The sequence below is a fragment of the Motacilla alba genome, chromosome 3 (assembly GCF_015832195.1).
Source record: "Motacilla alba alba isolate MOTALB_02 chromosome 3, Motacilla_alba_V1.0_pri, whole genome shotgun sequence".
In the NCBI taxonomy this organism is placed as follows: Eukaryota; Metazoa; Chordata; class Aves; order Passeriformes; family Motacillidae; genus Motacilla; species Motacilla alba.
The window spans coordinates 44459194-44486036 of record NC_052018.1 but is presented as its reverse complement, the minus strand read 5'-3'; the positions used below and the strand labels follow the sequence as shown (position 1 = coordinate 44486036).

Genomic DNA, 26843 nt, shown 5'->3' with positions numbered 1-26843 from the left:
TGTTGAATCTGTTGACAGCTCCACATATTTTCCATTGTAATTTTTTGAGAAGAAGTTGAAAAGATTTTTGTTTGAAACTGCCAGTGTCTTTATTCTGGTACTTTTCTCTGTTCATCCCTTAAAGAATTTATTTGGCACCATGGCACCCAGAGTTTTGTTTGGTTTGTTACATACCACACGTTACTCACCCATGCCACACTATTAGCTTCTGTGAGCTGACACGTGCAGTTTTGGTGTTTTCATGTTAGCCTTTGTTTCTTTTTCAGGAGAACTGCCTCACAGATGACATTGGCATATCTAGGTGGAAGGAGCAGGTTTTCCTGTCGCACAGTGCCTTGCTGGCCAAGAGCTGCCAGGCTGCAATGGAGCTAGCAAAGCACAGTGCTGAGATCCAGGACATGGCATTCCAGTATGGGAAGCATATGTCTATGAGTCATAAGGTACACCTCCTTTTGTTCTGGGAGCTTAAATATAGAAGGTAAGGCTTGTAAGAGGTGTTGCTCATGAGCTCTGTTGTATACTGCATGACTTACGTTGTAGACTTTACCCAGAGGGTGAGTGTTGAGAAATTTGACTGCTGTATGGAGCAAGATGTTTGCAGAAACTGTTGGTATGAACAGAGCTTGTGAACTACCAAAATCACACTCCTGGCAATGGAGCTCATTACATTGAAGTCTCTGTTAACTTCCTTCTAGCACATCTTTCTTAAGCAGCAGCTTAAAACTTTACGTTCCCTGCTCTTTCATTATTCCTAAACCCACTGTCCCATTAACAGGCATTGCAGGAGGAAACATGTCATAGAATATGTTGAATTGGAAGGAATCCACAAGGATCATCAAGTCCAACTCCCAGCCCTGCACAGGACCATCCCCAACAGTCACACCCTGTGCCTGAGAGCATTGTCCAAACACTTCTGAATTCTCTCAGGCTTGGTGCTGTGACCACTTCCCTGGGGAGCCTGTTCCAGTGCCCAACCACTCCTTGGATTGAAAACCTTTTCTAATATCCAACCTAACCCTCCCCTGACACAACTTCAGGCGAGTCCTGTCAGTGGTCACCACAGAGAAGAGACCAGTGCCTGCTGCTCCTCTTCCCCTCATGAGGATGTTGACAACTGCAATGAGGTCTCCCCTCAGTCTCCTCCAGGCTGAGCAGACCACGTAACCTCAGCCACTCCCCATATGGCTTCCCCTAAAGACCTTTCATCATCTCTGTTGCCTCCTTTGGACACTCTCTAATATTTTAATGCCTTTCTTATATTGTGGTGCCCAAAACTGCGCACAGGACACGAGGTGAGGCCGCCCCAGTGCAGAGCAGAGCGGGACAATCCCCTCCCTTGCTTGGCTGGCGATGCTGAGCCTGATGCCCCCAGGACACCACTGGCCCTCCTGGCTGCCAGGGCACTGCTGACTTGTGCTCAACTTGTCATCAGCCAGGATTTCCAGGATCCTTTCTGCAGCACTGCTTTCCAGCCTCTCATTGCCCAGTCTGTACGTAATGTGTGCGGTCTTGGCTGCCGCCATGCAGAAATTTGTGCTGTGAGGCTCAATTGTCTGCAGCAGCATGGACTGAGCCATATCCCTTCCAAATAACCTGCTGTGGAGCTAGAAGATAAGGAGAGAGGTCACCATATCTGGACAGGACCATCCTACACCTCTACAGGAGCAGGACTTCTGGACAAGGTCTCTGACCTCCACTATAAGACATTGAGTCTGTAGCTAGAGTTATTCCAGAGGAAAACACAGATCTGCTTCTGCTGTATTGCATCACTTGTGAGGTTAGATGTAGCTTGAGACAGGCAGACAGACCTCCCATCTGCTTCAACTGAGTTGATTTATGCAGTTTCTAGTTCCTACAGGAGAAGGAAGTGGTTTTATAAAGCACAATTTTACTGCCACAGGAATGCCACTATATGCTATTACTAGGTACAATTCTACCAGTAAATTACTTCAAGTGCAGTTATATCCTTAATATTTTGTATATGCTTTAATATTAATATATTCACCATTGATACACAGTTGTGTATTAAGGATTGCATAATTTTCATAGGAAGCTCCTAGCTATGCAGCGTGTGCTTTGTCAGAAGGAAGGTCATACTGTATCTGCTTCCTCAGGTACTCAAAAGTAGAAAGTAGTACTCTGCACAGATTAAAACCTGATCTTCTTCCCACCAAAGACTGGATCATTCTCTCCTTTATATTTTTTCTGTTTCGTGCCACTCCAGTCTCCTACCTGGCTAGCTGTCCTTTATCTGTGTCTTTGCAGACTCTCTTGCTTCTCTTTACCACATCTTTCCACCATTGCAAGGGTTTCAACATCTTTCTATCCCTCCCCCAAACTGAAAAAGTGCAACCAGAGTACAAGTTTCAAAGTAGGAAGTGGTGAGTAGGTGTAGAACCAGGATGTGGACCTCAGTTTGAGGAGTGGGTGGATAGGTATAGTCTGTTTCTGGGAACTGACTGTGTGCGTGTTCTTCTTTTCCAGCTACATTCGGACCTGCAGCCATTTGTTAAAGAAACTTCTAGTGACACCATGGCCTTCAGTTTGAATTCTGCTCCTGCAATCCTTCATCAGGAATTCCGTGGAAGGGAGGCATGGCTTAAACAGATTAGAGAGGTAAAATAAAGCACTGTTTAGAATTTCCTGGTTTTGCCTTTTGTTTATTTCTTCCTATCTATACTTTCAATCTGCACAGGAACTTAGAAATTAACAAAAGGTTTCCCTATGCTCTGCAGTGCTTAATACCTCTCTCATCTACATTTTAAATGAGGGGAAATGTAGGGATCTGACAGTCATGCTCTGTCAGACTTTTGTGTATCAGTGTAACAGGCAGATTCATTTGCGTGGAGCATATGTGTGTTCCTCTGCACTGCTTGTGCAGTCCCACCTCCTAGTAAAGCTACTTTCACTGGCAGCTTAAAGCAGAGAACTTCAACCATCACTGTGGTTGAAAGGTAGGCACACATTTCCTTCTGCCAAAATAATGCTGGGAGTAGTAATTTTCAATGAAAGATCTGTGGGGCTTGGCTTTCTGACCACCACAAAATAGTTTTGAGATCAAACTGTCTGATATCCTTGTTCTTAATTCTCTTACTTACCTACTTTTTCCTCTAATTTTTACATGAGGACGGCAATAAGAATAAAATAACTACATGGTAACTGTCATGTACCGCAGCAGGATTCGAGTCCATGAATAGCTCCCTGGATGTTGCTGAAGCACAAATAGATAACTGCAGAAGACATCAAGAAGGGAAAGGGGGGGGGGGGCGCATGGGGAAGCACCAAAATGGCCACAATTAAGCATTCTGTTGAGTTCCCGCATCAGTTGGACGTGTTTTGTCTGTCTAAACAACAGTGATGACTGCCATTTGGAAATTCATGCTTGTTGTTGTACAGTTTGTTAGAAAGGCTGCTGCCTTCAATAAGAAGCTCGCTCTAAGCAAGCAAATTCATTCAAGATTTGCTCGCTGATGGCTCCTTTCTCTGCTGGTTTGAAAGCAGGAATCAGGTGCAGGATGTGGAATATAAACCTCTGCCTAGTTCTGCGTTCTGACCTGCCTTTGTACTGCAAGCAAGAGGCATGGTCTCTTCAGCCATGAAATTTTGGGAGTTGTTTGCAGAATCTACAGTCCTACAGTGATGTAGAGTGGGGGGATCTTAAAATGCAGCAATCCTATTGTCACTTTGAAATTAGGGACGAGTAGTTTATAAAGCATGATGAGGATTTTTGGAACTCAACAGTCTCAACACAAGGCTCATATGCGAGTTGAATGTAAATGGATTTGGATTGTTGCAGTTGGAGAATAGTGGCATTTCCACAGCACAGTGTATAAAAGCTTTGAAACAATTTCCCATCTGCAGAATCTAGAGGAGGTTGCAGGACTCCAGGAGTGCCGTCTGTCTGCTTACTAAATTTTCATACCAAAAATGGGCATTATGGAAACAATGAAGCAGTTCTGTGTGAAAAGGGTGGGGGTGCCAAGTGACATGCACCATGCAAAAGTATTTGCTATCTACTAGTACTATTGCACTTCATACATTTATTTATTATACACATACTTTATGCATGGTATTTACTATGCCACCACTGCTACCAACTGCAATATGGAACACCTAGTCCAGGAGCCTTTCTTGACTTGTGCTGGTTTAGAGAGGAAAGTTATCTTTGATTAACTTCATGCTCTTTGAGATATCACCCACAGTCACGTTCACCATGTGACATTCAGTGTAGGCCAAGCACTCAAACCAGAGACTTCCTCATGTTGGCAGTGCTCGTAAGGGTGCATTCATAAGCACCCTCTCATGCAATGTCATTTGTGTGGTTTTAATAGGTAAAGCACATGCAGGGCACTCAGGTCCTGCCAGAAGCATAACCAGTTGAGCACGTCTGATGTAAAAGGTTAAAAAACCATCTGTGTGTCTGAGATGAGGGTCAGAAAAAGTTAGAGAGCCAAAGTACTACTGTGAGGATAAAAAAAAGGAAAAAAGAAATGGTGCAGTTGTAGTAAAGAAGGCTTAGGAGACAGATTGTGTGAGGTTGCTGCCTGGAGGAGCACAACAGCCATTGACTTGAATGCTTGACAGGAGCAGATAGTGAGAAAATATTCTTGCCGTTGGTAATGAGAATAAGTACAGGAGGAGGCACACTGAGCACACCTTTCCTGCTCCTGCTGCAGCTGAAAAGCATCTTCCTCAAACATGTTGTCAGATTCTCTGCTGCAGTGTGAATCTGCATGTAGGCAATCACTTGTTAAGGAACATGTTTCTGGTGTTCTAATATACAATATAACTACTAGATATATTTTGAAGAAGCTGTAAGATCCAATCAGGTGAATAAAATTGACAAATCAAAGAAGATGGGAATATACAAATAAGGAACCAGTAATTGGCAGTGGTTTTGCTACTCCCAAATGCTATCAGGCTGTCTTCTTAACATGCATTCCAGAAAAGCTGGCTCCTGAGAAGACTAAAGAGAGAAGCAAAGGGGTTTTGTGGATCAATCTTCTTTATCCTTCACAGGAATCAGTTCTGTTATCTACTGTTGTCCTTCATGTTCAGTTTGTTTAGTCTCTCATCAGTTACTTTCTCTATTTTTCCTCCTTTTCAATTCTGGGCCAGCTTGGGCAGCATCTCTTGGAAGCTGTGTTTGCCACATAGTGTTCCTCTTCAGTGCAGGTCTCAGCTCTTCTCATTATCCCAGTTGGTCTGCTCCTTTGGGCTGATCTCTGAAGTCCCCACAGAGGACATGGAGAGGTAGTGGTCCTAATCTACATCTTTTCAGGAGACACACTGCAGAAGAACTGAAGTTTGGGGTCTTCTCTTGAGGAAGCTACAAAGAAAGAAATAAGTTAATTTTTTTTTCCTCGGTGAATCTGGAAAAGAGCTGGGGTTGGATGAAGTGATAATGGCAGATCCAGATCAGATCTTAGGGAAGGGTTTTCAGGTTGGTTAAGTGCTGTTGCTCTGGTTCTGTCAGAGCACAAGTGAGAAAGAACATCTTCTACATAATTTTGTGACAAAATTCAGAAAGTTGGACAGCATATTTGCCTGCATCTGGGCAAGAAATTTAAAATTTATTTGTATTTCTTTCTGAATGTATTAGGAGTTACAGGTTGTATTTATCTGTCACTTACTCAAAAGGTGATGCTGATACTTAAATCAAAAGCACCTCTAACCTGGTAACAGCTCTGACGGGGTCCAAGAACCCTTTTTGGGAGCTCTTGACTATTGCCTCATGCAAGACAGTGTAGGTGTGCAGAGAGTTCTCTTTAAAGAAAGTAAATCCTGTTATTGCTGATAGGAAGTAGTTTATTACAGAATCTCATGGGATAAAATAATTAATGCAAACAGCAAGATTTCTTAAAACCAAAACATTTTGGATTCACCAAATGTTTAAACTACAAGTCATAATAAAAAAACCTAAAAATTACACTGAGTATCTGCAGCTCTCATCTGAAACACAAGCATGTTGTGTAAGCTGGTAACACATTTGGTTGTATTTTAGGGTTGTCTGTATCAGATTCCTAAAGAAAGTAAGTAATGTTCAAAGTAGTAGCTCATTTAATTGCATTCTTTATTCTTGCGACTCTGGTTTGTCGTATGTAGTGTCTGATAAAAAATCTTTCTCTTTTTAAGGCACAAGGAAAAGGAAACATTGTGGACTATAAGAAGGTTGGTAAATTACATTTATATCTCGTTTTTAATATTTTTTAAAATATTTTCAAGAATATTCTTGACAGCTGAGAGAAACTTCCTTATTAAAGCTAGGTTGTAAGTTATATGTGTGTATATGAAGGGAGGGAGAATGGCTCCTGCAATTTCTTGATTTTAAAAAGCCATTAATAGACAGCTGTACTGTAGCTATACAATGTAGCTATTTAATAATAGTAATTTAATAATGTATCTAATAATAGTAATTTAATAATGTAGTTATTGAATAATTTTTTTTACTGTCATTTCTCCCATTTACTTCCCCAAACTCAAATTTCAAACCAGAGTTCTGATGGCTTTTGCTGTCTTTTTTTTCCTGGAGTCATTTGCAGGTTAGATCCTATCAGTGGTCTCTCTCTTTTGGTAGAGTACACTGCTAATTTTTTTTTTTTTTAATCTCTCCTTAGTTCCATGCCATCTATTAAAAAATATACAATAATTTGGTTTTTTCCAGTCCCAGTTACAACTTCTAGCTTTACAGCACTGTATTTGCTACTTCTCTATAATAAAGTCAGACCTGAACTAAGTAGCTTTACTGAAAGTAGCTGGGACACCTTGAAACTCTTAAAGGGCTGCAGGAGATGGCTGACAAAGTTCCCCTGGTTAAATATTGGAGCCCAGCACACTTGTGGTGGACAGAGGTGACACTGTGTCCCCAGCTCACTGAGCATGAGCCTGACTGATTCTGAGTCTTAAGCAGATCATGAAGTCCAGTCAGTTATCTCCAGCATCAGTGGGAAATAAGATATAAACTACTGAGCCACATGCATGATTGAGAATTGCTTCTTGAAGTAGGACCTGAAGAGTGTTACAGCTCTGACTGATTGCTGCTCATATGGAAGGCTAACACACAAGTACCGGTCAGATTATGGTAATTATTCTGTATTAGGAAAATTGCTACTTGGATTATTTAAAAGCCTCTCTGCCCTTTCTTCCTCTTAGAATGGCAGAGGGATCTCAACTTACTTTGCCATTTAAAATTGCGCTTTTAGGTTGTTTTCTACACCAGTCACAGTTGTATCAGTTTTATTTCTTCTAAATCACCACTGAGAGCACCAAATTTATTCTTCAGATGTGTCTCGGGGACATTCCTGTGAATGTTTAAGCTAGGTTACTTTCGCAAGTTCAGAATAAGTTTTCTCCTTTTAATTGTGATCCACAATTTTCATTTCCACAAATTCACACAGTGTAATTTCCATACTTTGAAAAAAAAAAAAAGGCAAAGGGGAAAGAAAAACATCTAAATTTGCTTTACTAAATCAAACATTTGTCAGACTGTTCTGTATTTTGACTGAAATTGTTTCAGATCTTGGATCCTTCACATGAAATTTAAAAACTTACGTTATGCTTAGGCAACTTGGACACAACCAATTGAGATTCTCAATGTAATTGTTACCGCTTGATAATAATGATTAAAAACTCTCTGCTAAAGCTGAGGCCTTAATGGGGCTTGGCATTATGCAGGCTTGTTAAAGGAGTGTAATAAAGGCCCAGCTAGTAGCAGAAATGAGTAAGCTAGGAGTAATTCTTGTTTTCTGGCCAAGGCTCTAGAAAAATTATAATATAATACTAAATAAAGAAATAAGTCATGTATTTTGCAGCTGATAACTGTGCTATGCAACGATTTGTTACTTTTCTAAATGCAATACCCAGAAAAGATAAATAAAATCAAGTGAGAGAGGACATAGCAAGACTTTATTGATTTTTTTACTGTAGTCCTGTCCATTTGTTCTGCTGTCTGTTATAGAGACCTTTCATCCAAACTGGCATGGAAAGTATGGCGTAGTCTGGCATGGCATGCTATGACATACTTTCTTGGTTTGTATATGAAATATCGTGCACTACATTAACACCAGGAGCTGAGTTTGTACAGTGCTGGAAGGCATGAGTCAGGATGGGGTAGATCTAGCTGTTCATACCCTGCATGTCACTAAAGTCTTGACTTCCCAGATGGTAGGAAAGAGAGAAGAAAAATGGGAAAGGTCACATTTAGTTACAAGGAGGTTTCTCAGTGGTAGCCTATTGCCGTGCTGCTAATAAATAACAATAGCACGGTGCCAGCCAGGTGTGGGCTGCCCTTGCCCACCCCGCTGCCGACTGCCACGCCGAGTGCAGCCATCCCGTGCAGTCTGGCTGCGGATCTGCAGCCCCGCGGGGTAAGGGACAGTCATCCCACGGCTTTGTTAACATGCCAGGCAGTCACCATGGGACTGTAGGCCACAGGCTGCTCACCCTCTTGCTCCTGAAATGCAGCAAAGAGTTAAAAACAGAGGGGTTTTTTTTGTAGATGCTTATGACTCTGTTGGTTTTGCATGAAGATTTGTTTGTTTTGGAGCAACCACTGCCATTAGCTCCTTTTGTTACGTATAATAAAAAACACAGCATAGTTAGTCAATGGGGCTTTTAAAATGTGTTAGCAGTATTACAAAAGCATCCAAAACCATTCAGAGGAAGCAATTTTCTTATTTTTTGGAATTAATATCTGAATTATCAAGGTGCACATCCAGTACCAACAATCTGTTGCATCTTTGTTTGTAATCAGTGGGTATTTTCCTGCTTCTTTGGTGTGACAATCCAGCATAACTTCTGTTTCATTAAAGCAAATAATATGTTTTAACATAAATATGAAGTTGATTGCTTGTGTGTGCTAAGATGACAATTAACAAACACTGTTTGTATTAGGGGAATTTAAGAAAATTATGCCTTTGGGTAAAGAGTCTTCACAACTGCCGTTGTTTAGATTTGAAAACTAGTAGGTCTTGTTAAGTTCATTGTGAAAGACATAGAAAGGCTTTGGTGTCCCTTCCAGAATAATAAAGAATCTGTACAATCAATCAGTGTCTTGGGATGGCTTGTAATTTTTTGGCAGAGTATTATAAGAGTTGTGTAACAGCAATGTTCCCTGTAAGGAGGCCATCTTTCCTCTCCTCTTGGGGATGACCCTCCCCACATTTGGTCTCATCCTATATATAGTGTGGGTTTCGATTTGAAGTAAAAAGAAATTTTTTTCTGTTTTGTCAGATGAATAAAGAAAATGGAGGGGCATTTGAGCCCTTTGAAGATGCATTTCTTTGCCTTTTGTACAGAAAAAGGCTCTCAGAAAATATTTGATAAATACTGCCCCAGTTTCATGGTGTATCATGCTGCATATAGCAAACAAAAGATTTTTAAAAAAATAAATTTATATCTTATGATATTATGAAGTGATGCAAATAAATGATTGTGCAGGGCTTTTTTGAGAAGGAAGAGCTCAACCCTATGTCCAGCCACAAGAATGGATGCTGAAACATTCCAAAATACTTCTTTAAAAAGCAAAGAAAAAGTTTGACAAAATTGATCTACTTCCTATGAAATATGTTGATACTTTTTTAAGGTTAACATTTCAGCAGTCTAAAACACCAGTGCTTATTAAGCATGCTGTTCCCACAAAAGGGTAACAAATTTAGGAAAGCCAGTGCAGAACACTGCAGACATTTTGAGCATTGTTCCATCACTCCGCCACAGATCAATTTAGATTTTGGAGTTTGGGGTTTCTTTTGTTTCAGCAAGTACTGTGCACTTCAGAAATGTAGAATGTTTTAGCTCACTTCAGGATCAGAGAGAATGTGTGATATTCAAAGATTTCAGTAGATAACAAATGATCTGTTTTAGGATCATCCTTTTAAAGCAACGTCAAAAAAAATCTGAAGTTACTTTTGACATTTTACCACTGAAATAATTAATTCTAGGTTGGAGTAAGGAAAAAAATCGGGAATTTCAGTGCTCTCTTTCTCCCATTGCATTTTAAGTGTACTACAGCCAAAATATTCACCACATACTCAGTAAGTCTTCCCACCCCGCCCCACCCTACCCTTGATTTGTTGCTCCCTACAGGTAGCATTGTGTGAAAGGAATCTTCTTTCCTTTGGCTCATGAAGCAGAAATGTCTCAGCAGAGAAGATTTGAAATTAGTTGACTTTGTACTTGAACACCTGCTTAGTTTTTGACTCCTTTAATTCTTCAGTCTCCAAAATCCAGCAGTTCCTAGCTTTCCTCTCTGACCTCTTTTTTCCCTCAGACCAGCTGTTCTGTCCAACAGCAATCCAAAGCAGTTGGTCTGAAAGGCAAATTCTTCACTTCTGTGGTATAGATGAGAAGCCCTCTCTTTGCCTTTTTAAAACAAACAGTCTGAGAAACATGGTACTTTGAACTCTCTTCACAGAATCATACGGTAATGGAAGCTGGAAGGGACCTCTGGGGGATGTCTGGTCCAGCCTCTCGCTCAAAGCAGAGCCAGTGTGGGTTTGCTCAGTTAAGTTCTGAGTATCTGCAAGGCCACAGATTGCAAAACAGTGCAGACACGTTATGGAGGAGATCACGTCTCATCTGAGCCTCAGCTTGGCTGTGCTATTGCAAGACTATTCTTTAAGCTGAATTTAAATAACCAACACCCAGTTGGTGATTTTTTCAGAGTCTTGGCACTTCTAGAATGAAGTAAGGCTTTAATGTCAGTGGTCTGAACAAAAGCTTAAAAGCAAAAATGCAGTATTCCAGCATATCTAGCAGTTCAACTGGAGAAAAGTGTAGCTAAGCAATCTGTGTTTTGACTTGTATTCAGTTTTAATTACTGAATATCATTCTGAAGAAGGTTGTGTGGATTGAATTGTTCCTACAAGTGGAAATAGGCACAAAATTAAATATGCCATATAAGTAGAGACTAAAAGAGCAGATTCTTATATTTAGAAAAAAATCAATGAGGCAGCTTAAATAAGGTTTATAAAGTAAAAAATCAAAGCAGTAAATTCTGCTTTTCTGTTCATTTGCTGTAAAAATCAGCTACTCCTATCCAAATTTAAAAATAATGCATCTGTACTGGATACATTGATTTTTTTTTCTTCTGTGTCCTTAGTTTGTGAAGTTCATTACATAAAATTATTGAAGCGCAAAATCTGAGAGAGTCTGAAAATGTAACTGTAATATAACCAAGAGTACAACTAAAGTCTTAATTTAGGGGGCTTTTGCATACAGCAGGGCTGCTGAAGCCTGGTTTGTTACAGAGTTAGTTCCTGTGTTTCTTTAAGAACTTTCCCACTACAAAAAGCCAAATTTGTACTTCTTTTTTCCCTTTTACAACCCCTGCTGAGGTAGAGCTGGTATGTAGTCTGGTTAGTTCAGACTGCTTTGCCTCTTTGTGTGCTTATTTGAGCTGACCAGCTGCTTCTGCAAATGGAATACAAACCAGGTAAGTTTTGAGAGCTATAAATTGTTTGTTATGTAGGATGATCTCTAACTGAAAGCTCTTCATGTAAGCAGGTATTTTCCATTTTGAGGTTCCTTGAACTTTGCTGGGAAACATTCAGCAGCGGATTAGTCTGATTTTTGTGTAGTGATTCCTCTGCCTATAGTTTGACACGAGCTTTGCGATTGTATTGGCTTCAAAGCAGTGCGTGTGTCTGAGGGCTTACACACGACAGGCGTGTAAAGGGATTGTGTCCTTGTGTTAGGATTCTCCTCCTTTCCAGACTCTGCTCTTTCAACTAAGTCATAGTACATATATGTGAACGTATACATGCCTAAGCTAAGCTTCTCTGGCTTTTCACCAATTTGAAGACTTTCTAGGAGCTATTTTCTTTCCTGTTCACATCCCAGTATACACTTCCATGAGTATTAGAAGTTCTGCTAATCCTTTGTAATAAGCTTTAGCAAATCAGCAGAGTTTGCTTCAAGATGTGAGGGGTTCTACTGTCCCACAAGGTTGTGCCTCAAAGAAGAGGAAGGGACACCTTTGCACGCTGCTAGAGCACCTCATCTCACCTATCCTCACCTTTGCTGCAGAGCCCTGGAAATATGGCTGATTGCCACTCATTAGAAGACATGTTGAATTAGCTATGTGATGCATTTATGCCTCAGGGCAAGTTCCTTTCCAGCACACAGTGCAGGAAGATTCCAACTGAAGAGGAGAATAAAATTTTTATGAACTGGGACTTGAACACTCAAGTGCTGTAATATGCTTTCAGCTAATTTCATCTTTAAATACAGATAATGAATCCATTTTCAGATAAGAGGCATCATTCATTCTGTATGAATGCAAGTATGTATAGAAAGGGGATGACTTACAATTTGGTCATATCTAGGATTTTTTTAAGATATGTGTATATATTTATATCCATATATATGACTTAAACTGGATAGGTAAGGTCATAGTGATGTATTTTTTTAATAATTTGGGCACTGAGCTGTGAAAACATTGATAAAAACATTACTTAGGAAACTCTGTATAGTTTGTTACTGTAGGTACCTGTATCCAAGAAAAGCCTTTTTTTAAAAAAGCAGTGATGTAAGACAGTTGTGAAAGCCGTGTAGGGCATGTTTAAGATAATGAAATGCTGTAATGCTTTTGGAAAAATCAAATCCCAAAGATCCACCTGGCCTTTGTTCCCAGGCTCTTGGATGAGGCATCAGGCTGGAGTTGGTCTGGGAACACACCTGCATTTTAGAGTAGAAAATGTAACAGTGTTTCATGGCAGTCTCATGATGCTGTTCAAAAAGAAAATACTAATTAAAAATAAAAAAGCCCTTAATAAAAGCTGTTTAGAGTTCTGCTAAGTTCGGGTATGGGTAAAAGAACATGCTTTATTTTGTCTGTATTATTTTATAGGAAATTTAACCCATCATTTACCCAAGTTTTTTAAGTGCCAAATCTTTCCAGCAACTTGCTATGAAATGTCAGTTATTCCATGAAAGTATTTCCTTTCTCAAATGGTGTATCACCAAGCCTTTGTCAAATTCCCTAGCCTTATTGATAAGATGGAGATTGCATGAGTTCAGTACGATAGTTTACCACATTTTACTGACAAAATTTGCTTTTGTCCGCTATGACCGATGTAATCACATGGTCTATAAATAGAAACCCCTATTACAAAATGCAGCCGTTCCACCTGTGTCATCCTATGCTGGTTTCTGAAAGCAGGGGATGGAATGGCTGTTCACAAAATGCAGCTTTTCACTGCAGAAAACAGGAGTGTGAGCAAATGGCCGGTTTGCCAGTTCTGAACAAAAGCTCTCAGGCAGTGGCTGACGTCTGAAATGTTCAGATATTTTAAAATTTAATTTCATTTTTTTAGTTGAAGTGTGCCCTTTGGAGAGCCAGCATCTTTCAGGTGATGCAGTAACGGGTGGTGTAGTTTACATTACACGCGGTTTCGCTGCAGTGGGGAGCTGAACAGAGCAGCCGAGAGGATTTAAGGGCTTTGTCTGCTGGCTTTGGCTTTGCCTTTACCTCGGGAAGAGGCGGTAGAAGCCCTGTGCTCCCAGAGATAATTGTGCACGGCCGAAACTCCCCCCACACCGATGTGCCTGTGTTTCCCAACAGCTGCGGGAAGCGATCAAGGCTGGCAAAGGTGTGACTTCTGCCATCGACCTCTGCCGCTGCCACGGAAACAGAGCGCTGGCAGCCCTGGAGCGATTCCCTCCCTCGGAGGCCAGAGACGCCTTGGCCAACATCGTCTACGCCGTGACCAAGTTTCCCTGACCTGCTGCTCCGGGAGGAGCATCTCTCCCTCCGCAGGTGGAAGCGACCCTGCGGGGACCCCGATGCCGCCTCACACCTCCGATCGCCTCATCCCATCCCGGCCGAGGAACGCGCGCTCGCCGCCGCCGCCACCAGCAAAATTCGGGAGAGGAAAGAAAAAAGGTCACAGACGGTTTTCGCTTGTCGTGCCAGAAGCGCACTTGAGGCTGCACCGGTAGAAATAATTAATGAGTCCCGTTTCCGTGACCTCAGCAAATGGACAGGAAATAAGGCGGTATTGATTGGGCACCAGCGGGGACGGCGCCAGGGCGGAGGCCGGTGGTTTTCCTGCCAGAGGGAGGGATGGAGGGAGGGAGGGATGGAAGGGTGTGAAGATCCAGGTGTCATGAGAAACCTGCCCAGAGAGAGTGAGCTGCCGAAGGCGGGAATTAACATACCCTTATGCTAGGGGAAGGGCAGTTTGGGGGATTAATGGGGGGAAATCCCTCTCTGTCTGCACGCAGTTATGTCTCCTCACACTCTTTTTATGTATTCAAATGTAAAATTACCCTGTGCCTAATGAGTTCTGTATTTGAGAAACTTGCTGAGAAAATGTGTCAAGCATGGTAAGTAGGAGCTTTAAAATATTTAATCAAATATTAATTTGGCTCTGTTAAGGGAACTGAGTGCCTGGAGTTTATACTGTGCCTATGTAAAATGTTGCTCTGGGTCAAAGAATGAGGTTTTTCCAACTCTTGTGGGGGAGGGAATATCCCTCCCTCGCATCCAGCACTTTGTTTCAACAGAGTCTTACACAAAAGAATTTCCTATGTTTGTGACACTTGTGTTAATTTAAGCCAAATAAATGTTAATTTGTAAGGCTAGACATCAGCCTTTGGCAAAAAGGAAGCAGGAATGCTCCTCTGTGAGTAGTCACTGCACTGAATAAAATGCAGAAAATACTGGAGAAGTTTTGAACCTCAGTATGTTGGATTTTCAAGTCCAATTACAGACGGCTTATAAGGTGTATCAGAAGCCTGCAATTTGAGACCGTCTCTGTTTTGTTCATAGGAGATGATTTTTGTGGTTTGCACTCGTGCAATCTGAGAATGCCGTTGACAAGAGGGCTGAGTTTACATAAATGATCTAGATTGAGACTCAGCTACCTTTCTTCCTTCTGTGGTGTAATTACAGCCCAATCTGGAGACAGCTAGCACAGCAAACAGATTTCATTACATCCCTCACTCAAACACTAAGTGGAGTTATTTCTGTTAAATTCTCTCCTCCCTCCTTTTCCCCCTGCGCTCCCTCCCCGTCGCACAGCTTGTTTGTCATAGATCAGAGTGTTGCATTCCACCAAATGCAAAATATAAATAAAAACTCCATCCTCTAAAAATACACTGAAAATACATCCTGTATAATGTACATAATATTCTGTGTACATTCTGCCCACATTATGCCATGATATTTTATTTATAATAAGCAACCTTGAGTCCCAATCTTTGTTCAGGAGCAGCCTCCAGAACTCAGGACTCACTTAGTTCTGGAGAATGGCTTCAACACTAGACCCCTTCTTGCACTTTCTTTCATGCCCTGGCATTTTCTCTCTTCCCAAGACTCTGGAACTTCTCCACGAGTTACTGTTGTTACTGCAGCAGGAGGGCTGAAGACAGAAGAGAAGCACTGAGAAACATGGTTTATTCCAGGCACTATCCATTAAGTTCCCTGAAGTTCTAATAAAAAACGTGCTTGAAAGAACCACCTAAGTTCAACCAGAGACACATTTCAGCTTGCTTTGGCTCTTGTTTTACATATTACATGAAGTAAGAGCCATTCATCATCTTTTCTTTGTTTTACATCTATGTTAATTGGTTCATAATGATTTAGGGCTGCAAAAAGCTTGGGTTGCTGGAGGTATTCTGAGTCACTTCACCTCAGCTGTGTGAAAGAAACACCAAACATACCGCAACACTATGCACACCTCGTTTATTTTTTCACCCAAGTAAAAGTTTTTATTTGTAGTTGTTACCAATAAAGGAGAATCACCAAAACTTAATTACTTTTTTTTTGTATCTTTATCACCCGAATGTTTTGATTGCTCTTAAATAATTCAACCATAATTTTAAAAAATAACAAACAAACAATGTGAATTGTCCCTTATCAATATTATCAAGTAATCTTATATTTATGGTATTTGCCTGTAATTCCTCAGAAGTTTTTGTTGTCTTGTTTTCTCCAGGTAAACTACAAGCAGAGTATTGTACCTGTCTGTCAGACTCCAGGTGAATTAGTCATTGCTGTGTACTAATGTACTCCTCACACCTCTTACAGTTTCTTACAGCAATGTGTACCCTTAGGGCTGTTCTGGTCTGTTCACGGTCTTATTTTTGTCTCCTTGGTTCCTTGTCCCCACCTACCTCTAAAGCAGGTCAGGGAGAGGGAGGCCTGTGGTCTGAGGAAGGCATTCACACCATTTACTTCAGTCACCCAGCTACTCAACCAGACATTCCTGGTAGCTGCTCCTCTGAACTTATCACCACTATGGAATTGCTGCACCATTCCACAGATGCACAAAATACAGGACAAGGTCCCAGCTGCTTTTTAAACCAATTTAAAAGAAAATAGTTATCCTGATCTACTGCATCCCACTTGTGATGGCGTTAATTTTCTTGGTAGTATCCTATGCAGTCCCATGTTCTGGATGTGTAACTAAAACAGCGTTGCTCACCCGCTGTGCTCAGCAGTGCTTGCACACTACCGAGGCTTTCTCTGCTCCTCACTCTGACACCCAGTGAGGGCCTGGTTGTGGGCAAGGGGCAGGAAGGGGCACAGCTGGGGCAGCTGACCTCAGAGATAGTCTGTGCTGTACAAGATCCTGCTCAGTAATAAAAACTGGGAATGGGGAGGGGGAATGTTCCAGGAGTCTGTTGCTTGGGGACTGTCAATCAACTGGTAGTGATTGCTTTTTTCTTGCTTGTTTTTCGTTGTTTTCTTTTCAGTTTTTTTCCCTTTTATCTATTAAACTGTCTTTAACTCAACACACAAATTTTCTCACTTGTTCTTCTCTGGGGTAGAGTGTGGAGACAATCTCTCTGTTAATGGTTAGGGATTTTTAGAAGAATCTATTAAAAATCTGTCTTTTATGATGGAGTAAATTTCAGTTTACTACAATATCTTTGACCTTTAGGACTGTAGCCTCAAATTGTTCCAGGAACAGAAGCAGTTCAGTAAAAAGCTCTTTCTCTCTCTGAGAGTCTCCTTGCCCCCACTCTGCTCACTGAGCTGAAGCACCAGCAAATACCAAGGGGAAATAGGCTTTAATCACAAGGCACTTTTAATAGACTACCTTTATACTCTTCAGATCTTCCTCACCTGCTTGTAAACACTCTTTGAATGATTTTGCATTTACTTTTAGTGAAGCAGCAAGTCATGCAAATGCAAAAACCCCTTGTTTGCCTGCCTCTGGCCTCACACTGCCTCAGCTGGAGAGAGAGGAACGCTGCTCCCTGTTCCTCTGTGCTGGGCACAGAGGGTGGGATGTACCACATTGAACTTGGTTGGGCATGTCTAACCCCAGGTGTGCTTCATCTCAGCCCAGGAAATACCTCCATGAGGGACTGTATCCATCCTTCGTCTGTACAGAACTAAATATCCACACTACATCCCATGGTGGGGAACACTGATTGAGCAGCTCTGAGGTGCTTAGCTGCTGTCCAACACAATTCTTTTTGGTACCCAGGACACTTAAGGCTCAAGATAATAAAATGTTTTACCAGAGTGTGCTAGAGGGAACCTTTTATGCCTGTTTAGCTATTGCTGGTCGTGATGTTGACTTACTCACTCTTGATGCAGGTTTATTTGTTCCTTTACCCGCTCCCTGTCTTGCTGAAGAGGAAACACGACAATTTGAGAGCTTGTTGAAGGCTGGTTTTGTCTTTTGCAGTTTGCTGTGTTGTGTAGCACTTGCTTGTGTTTCCCTTGGAGAACTATGATGAAAGCACTGGCCCTGAGCCTAATCTGGTATTTGGGCTCTGCGTTGCTGCTGTCCCAGTACTTCGGGAACCATCTCGTGGAGATAATTAACAATTACACCTTTTCTCTCCTTTCCTCTGAGAGACAGTTTGTGGAGGAAACAACGGCATCTTCCCCTTCACCTCCTGCAGGGTTGCTTTCCACCTTGTTACAATGACTCTTCAGTATTTTGAACACTCCTGGGTAATCAGAATGTTCACATCAGTGTGTCTCAAGAATCTGTATCCAGCTTTTCCTAGGTTTAACTGAGTATTTAGGAATATCACACAGGGATGTGCCCTAGGGGTGTGTGGTCAGGGATGGCAAGGTATCTAGAACAGTTTTTTACCTCTGATGGTATGGGACCTGACTGCCAAACAAGTGCAGGATCCTGAAGTGACAGTACACTTGAGAAACGATGCCCTGGCTATGCTAAAGGGACACAACTTCTCACACTGTCCTGGGCCTGACCTAACCAAGGTCTTGGTTAACCTCAGTTCTTGGCCTAACCCTGCCAAGAACTCTTCAGCACCCTTAGAGGGCAGAGATGGTCTCTGTGTCTGAAGACACACAGAAAGCACCATGGCTAAGCCAGACACCCACCTTTCAACTCTATCAGTTACCCCTATTGTCACAAAGAAACAATGGAGGCAGAAGTAAATTCCCTCAGTCAGGGAGAAAGCTTCTCCCAAGAGGGAGCAGGAGGAGCATTTGGAGAGGCAGCCTGTTGTGCAGCAGAACAGTCACAAGAACAGGAGGGGAAAGAGACAGAAATCATGAACAAGGCAGAAATCATCAACTCCTTATCCCTGAGTAAGCTGCAAGATGCACATAAATATTATAGCCATCAGCCTGGTGAGCTAATTATCAGCTGGCTGCTGCAATGCTGTGGTACTGGAGCCAACAGTCAGGCATTAGAGAGCAAGGCAGCCCAGCAGCTGGGATGTCTCACAAGGGAATGGGGGATCAACAAAAGGATTGGAAAAGGAGCTAAAATCAGCATCCTCTGGAGGCAGCTTGTGTTGAGTGTGAAGAAGTAACCCCTTGAAGAAGGTCTTGTAAACTGTTAAGGCAAGAGTCGACAACCACTGAGAGTATCCAGTGTTTGAGGGAGTTAGCAGTGGTGGAGGTGATCTACAGCAGCCTGGATAACAACCAGGCATCTAAAGACCCAAATGAAATCCAGTGCCTGTGGTGCATGCAGTGGAAGTTTGTATGGAGTACAGTCATCATATGCCAGCACCTGGTGCTCGTGACTTGGCCAGAAATCAAGGCCCCAGCTGTGGGTAGATTGGCCAGTCTGCTCCAGCAATTCAAAGAGAATCTCTCTCCCACCCACCCCTGCAGGCCTGTGCCTCAGCTGGGGAGAGACTCCCAAGAGTTCCAGCTATTCAAAGACCATGTGTCTTCCTCCTCCTCCCCGCCAGCCACCATCGAGGCTGAAAAGGGAGCTGTTTTCTGCTCAGGGGGGAGGGTACCATGTGCACATTGGTGTGCCACCCTGTGGTTCTGTCTGCATTACCATGAGGAAAGCATGAGGCAGTGGGATGCCTCGGAAGCTGGGCTATGTGAATGGTGAGGGATTTGGTGGCCAAAAAGGGCCCATACAGGAGAACTCTGGTTAGCACTCTGGTTGCTGTTGAGCTGTTCCCCAGCAGCACAGAAGGACTGATAGTGCCTTTGACCCCAGAGTAGAACTTCTGGTTAGCAGAAAAAGGATCAGGTAATGAATACACCATCCAGGAACTGAGGGGCCCTGCCTCTGGCCAGGGAAGGAAAGGGGTTACCAGGTTTATTTGAGTTCATGGATTTGATGGCCTGGTACAGCTGATCAGCTGGCTGTGCTTCTCTTAATGAAGCCCTCCATGTGCCTTGCCTTGTTGGCAAGAAAAAATGCACACGTGGCCCATATTTGACTTAGTGTTGAACTTGACAGTAGTTGCTAAAAGATTGAAAAGCTCTTTTTGGCTTAATGGAAACATTAAGGAGGCATTCTCTAGAGCTGCTGGGGAGTGCTTCTTGCCCCAAGCGGTGCTAAGGATGCCAGACCAGTGTTCTCAGGTGTACACCTGCTGTTGAGATCTCCCCGTGGCTTGTTCTTCTGAGCAGTATTTGAATTTTCATCAGCACAAAAGGCTAACTCAGGCAATTGTGCCATGCTGCAGATTTGTCAAGGAAGTGGCTTCTGGGTCAGAGCACTGGCTGTCACTACTCTCGTCAGCTACTTCAATCTCACAGAAGAGTGAGGCATCAAACTTTTTTTATTCTCTGTCATCTTCAAAGTCTTTTACCTGCACAGTGTCTTACCAAAAATAAAGAGCTAAATTTTTTCAGTCTCTCAAAGCAGTTCAAAGGAAAGAATATTTCCAGTTCTGAAAGTCCTCTGTTCTGACGGTCTTTGAATTAAATTATCCTTTTTTGTTCCACCTTTCAGAAGCCAATCCCTAAAATGAATTAATTATTTACATATTTAGCATTCACGTGTTTCTCTTTTAGGCTAAGCCTGGTTTTCTAAAGCTAAGAGGAAGTGGCCATTAAGCTAAAATTCTTATAGCAAATGCCTTTAAAATAAACAAAAAAGTAAAGTACAGAGCTTGCCCTGAGTTGAGAAGGGGAGAAGAGGGCGACAAACAAATTGGCATCGATACACCAAAGGCTCCTGCAGTCACCTTTGTCCGGCCCTTCGTGCGCTTGACTTGTGCGTGATCTACCCGCAGCTCCCGGCGTTGCTGCCGTATTCCCAGCCCCCGAGAGCAGCCGGAGAATGCTCGGGCTCCCCCCTGTGTAGGAGATTCCTTCTCTGCAGTGCGTGCAGTCGACTTAAATTCATGCCTGTTTGCAAAATGCTTTAGTCAGTGTACCTGTCTTGAGGAAAGGCAACCTTTTTCTCCAAAATAGGAAGAGCAACAAGACGGTTTACCTACTAAACTGGAAAGCAGTGTTCTACCGAGTTCACATGGTGAAATTGCAAGTCTGTCTGCAGGAGAAAAGCATCGCATCACACAAGAACATTCCTCTTGGCTAATAGTGAAAGGCAGGTGTCCCACTGATAACTGAAACAGCACTTCTCAGATTTATCTGGTTTTTAAGAAATGTCTATATTAAATTCCATTTGAGGCATATTTTGATATATTGCATAGGAGAACTGCAATTTTGCAGCAACATTATAAAAAGATCTTATTTTGACATTTCCTTCTTTACCCTATTCCACTTTGTCTTCCTCCCTTCACCCCTTGCCCCAAATATCAAAGACTGAAAATACTCTGCTTTTTATTAGAACAATGCTCATCATTTTTAGTTTTCAAATTGTACACGGAAGTATTTTACTTGAAACAAAAACAATATCTTAAAACTAGACTTTTCTACGCCTTCCATGACTACAGCAAATGACTGGCCTCAATTGCAAGGTTCAAATCTTAGCAATTATTAAATATCAAATTTTAGAAATTAAATGTTATTCAGAAGGCATTAGAAAAATCTCAACAAGCAGCAATATATTAGGTTATTTTCTTTCCCCCAGAAAAAAATATTGACCCTTATTTTAAAAAGCTTTACTCTCTGCAGAGGAGTGTGATGGTTTTTCTATGTGACCAGCTTATCCAAAACACAGCGTGGTTAGGAAATGAGGCATTTTTCCCTCTTGGCTAGTTTTGATGAAAGCTCTCCAAGTTGCACATTGTGTCTGAACATTTCTTCATTCATAGCATGTGCCCATCGAAAACTGTTTTCTGTTTGCAGCATTTCAGCTGTACTATTTATAAGCTCGTTGAACAATGCTACTAGAGGCTGTAAAAGGTGTGTATTTCATATGCAAATCACTGGCAATAATTTTCTACAATTACACTTAGTTGCTTGCATCATTATTTTCATAAAAATGGGTTTAGTGGGAGAACATTACAGAAAAAATGTCTGTATTAGTAAGATTTATTTTTAATCAAACAATTTTATTTATATCCAAAGTATAAAAACTGTGAATGTCCCTACCTCTGCCCACATTATGTAAGACCACATATACGCGCGGCTTTAAGATGGAATATGCTAAGATATCTTTGCAGAAAAATAAGTAGGTTTTAAACATCTAGTATTTCTTGAAGATGACTGCTGCTGCTAAAAGTGGTCACATTACTAATGGTTAGAAGTATTTCTTACATAAACTTTTATGAAAAGTAATTGCTTTCAATCATATTCTATTGTAGTAATAGCCACTAAGCAGGTGTTTTTTTCTTATTATAGACACACGTCCCCACGCCTATAGTTTTTATTAAAAGTTCAGAAAATTCCAGATTGATTTTTGAAAATTGGTGAAAATTCCAGATTGAATTTTCACCAATATCAAAGGGAAATTCCTGTTGGTTAAAATGCATTCACCTTTTAAATTCGTGGTTGTTCTCAAAGGCACTGCTGTAGGGTGTGACTAGGTAGTACTAGATGGGTTACAACTAGGGCATCAAGTAGCCATGAGCCAGAGATCCACATTAATGCAAATTAACAAGGGAAGAGTCTTATCCATCCAAAGAACAAGGTTCAGGAGTAGCTTCCCAACAGTAGTGAGGGTAAAGACCAAGAAGGGAGAATCTCTAGCTGCTTCTAAGACAGTGACTTTTTTTGTGAAAAGGGCTGTATAATACGTTGGCCATGACAGAAGCAGCAGGACCTCAAAAAACCTAGAAAGGCTGTTACAGTTTTGGGACCTGAAACAAAGAGGATTCCTACAATCTGAATAGTGCTTCTTTGATTCAAGAAAAATAGTTGTTTACAGACATAATAATAATAATAATAATAGTAGTAGTAGTAGCTAAATCATCCAGCTGAGTTCTCAAAGAAACCTAGTTTTCTACATTGCTTCACAATTCTTTTTTTTCTAATATTGTTGCAAGCACTTGAACTTACATATCTAAGTGAGATATGAGACTGTGCAACTGGTCCAAAATATTCTTTCTCCATATAATGGGCAAGATACGGAGCTGAGTGTTAAGCACACAAAGGAGAGCGTGCTGTTTGCACTTGACTGGGAGATGTGGACGTCTTTGGGAGAAAGGACTTTTCAGGCTGTATTTACCTCTTCTGGATGTAAAACAGAACTTGGCAAACAGACCTTTGTGGGATAAATGTTTGATCGTTCAGAGTTAGTTATGGTGTCAATAATAGGATGACTGTGCATTAAGTGAACATTGCTTCTTTTTAAATGCAAAGCTGTGAAATAGCGCACAATGGCGCAGTTCTTGGCTGAACTAACAGAGAGTAAAGAGAACTGCGATTTCATTGCCAAGAGATTAAAAGAGGCTTATGCTTCCAAGAGTGAAGTTGCTCAGATTTGTCAGTTTTTAAACAGTTATGGATGCAACTGGTGTCTAAGTAAACTGCTGTAGCACAGAAGGAGAATTTAGGTTGCTCACTGGGTTGAGTTACTCTATTCTTGAAGCTCCTTTACATTTCTGTTCTATTCTTCCACTTCGGCTTCGATCTGATTTTTATTTTAAGCTTTTATATAAAATTCTTCTTCCTTTGGTGCTCAAGTGTTACATATCTGCTGTCTTGCCAGTACACTCTGGTGCTACTTCAGGCTAGAAAAGGGTTTTCTTATAATGAGTCTTCATTTTTTGGGAAACTTTTTCTCAGTGAGCAAAACTCTTAAAATTTCCAACCCACATGCACTTGGAGATGAACCGTCTTGTTTTTAAAATCCAAAGATGCCATTTATATATATTCTCCAGTTTGATATCCTTGATTTAGCAAGCAATACAACTACATCTTGCCCATCTCAGTGAAGTCTAGCTAAGCAGCAAATTTTGAACGTTACAGTGGCATCTATCATTATATCTAAAAAAAAGAAGCAGCGTTGCTATAAAATTTAAAAAAACCCCAGAGTGTCATGTAGAAATTCTGTTTCTTGAGAAAAAAAAAAAAAAAAAAGCAAAAAACCCCAATTAGATTAAGTGGCACTCTAAACCAGTGTTTCCAAACTCGTGTACTATTTTGCTGGCAGAACCCTCCAACACTGCTTGCAGCCACAGGAAGTTTAAAAATATAAATAAAGTTCAGATGTCTGCCACTGTTCATCTCTGCCTGGGTTACAGCAATGTATGGATATTGCCCGCAGCATGTTACTTGTTCAGTATTGTTGCCTGTGGGCCAACAGAGGTTCCAAATATTCCTGTGCAATGTGCCCATACATGTCCTTTCAGTCGGACTGGCTGTGAAGAGCATGAAGGTATGCAAAATTTGTTATCAAGTTGCTTTATTTGCCAATAAATATTTTCATTTTATAAATTTTGAATTGCAGAACACATTTTACTGCAAATCAGATGAGTAAATTGGACCCATTTTTTAACGGTGCCTTTCAGACCCTTTTAATTCAAGGCAGAAAATTTTGGAACCTGCATTATTTTTTTTCCCCTTCCCCTAATATATTCAGTCTCTTTGAAGTTTATTTATATCAAATACATGCCTAAATAATTTACGGTGAATTCCAAGCTGCCTAATTTAAGTATCTGCCCGGTTTGCCTGACTCCTGACACCGCGGGAGTTCCGAGTCCAGCCGGACACCCGCGTCCCCCCTGCCGTCCCTCTAGAGGGCAATCCTGCCCGTCCCATCCAGCCCAGCTGTGCCCGAGCCAGCCGGGAGGAACCCGCAGGAAATATGAGACTCCATCCACTTGGCTGTCCCCAAGGACGAGCACCCTTCCAGCAAAGGCTGGAACCACATTCGGGTTATGAAATTGCACTGTATTGCAGAAAACAGCCGCTTGGCTCTGGGCTGCCTGGCGAGAGCAGGCACCTCCCTTGCCTGCTGCAAACACAGCGTGGCCAGCAACGCAGGAATCGCTGGAAGTCGGCCCAAGAGCAGCAGAAAGGAGTCTGGTTACCGGTGTGGGCTTGTCTTTTTGCACAAGGGGCTGGTTTGCTGGTTAGAGTCTTAACATAAAATGTATGTAAGTTTCAAGGAGCTGGCTCCCCACCCTACTGTTTCCCATCTCCTTTCCTTCCGGGCTCCATAACTCTTGTGTCTGGCTGCACAGTGGCCTAGTTTCAAGATGTGGTGAAGTGATAGACGATGTACTAGTACCATAGCAATACTTTTTACAGAATGAAACTGCCAAAATTAGTTCCCGCTGAAAGTGCTTTTGACATCTCATGCCACGTCTCTGCCTACTGAGTGCTGTAGGTTATTGCAAAGATCTACAAGAAAGAAGCCTTGCTGAAGGTTTCGAGTTGGATTCTTGCTTATCCCAAATGTTTGCAGCGCAGGAAGCAAAAAGGCTTCTAAATTTAGGTTCATTCTTCTGCTGCTTGTCGTCGTACCAAGCACCAGCACACTGAGCTGTTCTGAGTCCCAGCTCAGGGACAAGCACTGCCAGCTCTGCCACCTCCCTGCCAGCCACCATGGTTCCTCACCCCTGCCCAGGGGAATCTCTAGACTAGATCCTTTGAACTAACTCAGAGAAGGCATTCTCCGGGGAGGGCTGGCACCTCAGAGTTTCTCCAACTAAAGGTCTAGGGACCTGCCATAGCCCACCCTTAGAGAACTCCATACAAGTGCAAACTGTGCTTTCAGCTTCCCTGGGATTCTGAGCACATCAGTGTTGGTGGCATGACTGAAGTCTCCTGCAGTTTGCTCAAGTCAGTAATGGCTCATTGTATTCGAGAGCAGTGGTGATTTTTTTACTGAAGAGTTCTCTCGCTAGAGCACCACTACTCCCCTCCCCGGTGACCTGGAATTTTTCACAGATTGCCGCAGTGTCACAGAGTGGCTTTTGAGCCAAAGGCACAAAGTGGGGGGAAGATGAACATTTGAATAAATGACGTGTATAGCACAAGTTCAAATGGTGAAAAGAAATGGGACTTGTCTGGCTGGGAAGCCAATCTAAGCTTGCTACCTGCATTGCCCGGAGACAACTTGGCTCGCTTCCTTTCCATTCAATACTGTTATTGCAACAATATGCTCGTGCTACTTTATGCTTAGCTGAGGCCCTTCAGGTCTCCTCCTGGGCTTGAGTCCCTAGTAGCTACAATGCCTCAGGCCAGCACTATAGAGCAGAAATGAGGTGGAGTTCAAACTGGCAAGGTATTTTCTCAAGGGCTCTGAAATTGAGTTTGGGATTCCACTGGCTTGCTCTTGCCTTATGGTTGCTTTTCCTTAGCCCCACTAAGTAAAGCATTCAAATAAAATCCAACTGAGATGTAGCACTACTTAGCAGCTGGGCCGGGTGTTAAAACACCGTACCCTTTAAGAAGAGCCTCAATTATCCTTACGATAAAGGAGGGGGCAAACCATACCGTAAACGTCGGTGTTCATAGCGCTAACAGGCTCAGAAAAGTTCGCGGGGAGTGCTCCTTATCTCCAAAGAGAGAACGATGCGCTAACTGCAGAACACTCGTCTTGCTAATAAATGAATCCTTCGTTGGAGTGATTCATCCGAGGAGTTACAATGCTGGTAGTTCCCGCTTTTAAGGGCTCCTTTTAACAGCTGTCTATCAACAGCAATAATAAAAGGAGCAGTCAAAGTTAAAATCAACAAACTATTATCTGTTAGGATTATTCATGGATATGACACTGTATTCTCACTGTATTCTCTCACCAAAAGTCCCAAATGCTAAATTTAGAAGAGCGACATAAGTGGGAAGAACAAAATTTTAGAGAACTGCATCTTAAGAAAGCGCCAAAAATCTGAAATGGTGAGGATTTTTTATTTTAAGAGGCACTCTTTGTATTATTCAGTTCAGAAGAAACAGCATGTGACTAGGGAAAGTGCTGAGGTATTTATGGGGCAGATTTATCTGAGATTTTTGTCCAGTTATTTCTCAGTGGACTTACATGTCTTTGTATTGCTTTTGAGTAAAAAAAAAAAGGTTTGAAGAAACAAACGAAAGGTTTATTTATCAGTTACATTCACAGCACTGCTCAGAGCTCACGAGTTGTACCTTCACATTTACTTGCCGCTTGCACGGTGTGTATTTGCCTTGCAACTTCTATCGGATACATCTTCCATGCTGCACAGAATCCATCATCCTTCATGGCAGCATCAGCCCTCACCTACTTATTTTATAATAAACACCTTTTATAAACATCTTTAGACTGAACTTCTTTTACTCTGGAGGGAAAAAAAAAAAAAAGTAAAGCAATTACAATATA

At 41.8% G+C, this 26843-nt stretch overlaps 1 protein-coding gene across 2 annotated transcripts in view; it reads left to right on the top strand.

The window, feature by feature from the left end:
• The window catches only part of PDSS2 (decaprenyl diphosphate synthase subunit 2), a 110281-nt gene extending 93544 nt beyond the window's left edge, over positions 1-16737 (top strand). The window contains exons 5-8 of one of the 2 annotated variants that reach the window (XM_038131518.1): positions 267-440; positions 2485-2616; positions 6136-6171; positions 13562-16737. In XM_038131518.1, coding sequence (XP_037987446.1) covers positions 267-440; positions 2485-2616; positions 6136-6171; positions 13562-13720 — 501 coding nt within the window. In that variant the 3' untranslated portion in view covers positions 13721-16737. The remainder of the gene's footprint in view (positions 1-266; positions 441-2484; positions 2617-6135; positions 6172-13561) is intronic. The other variant, XM_038131519.1, reaches the window with a different exon arrangement.
• Positions 16738-26843: the final 10106 nt, after the last annotated feature.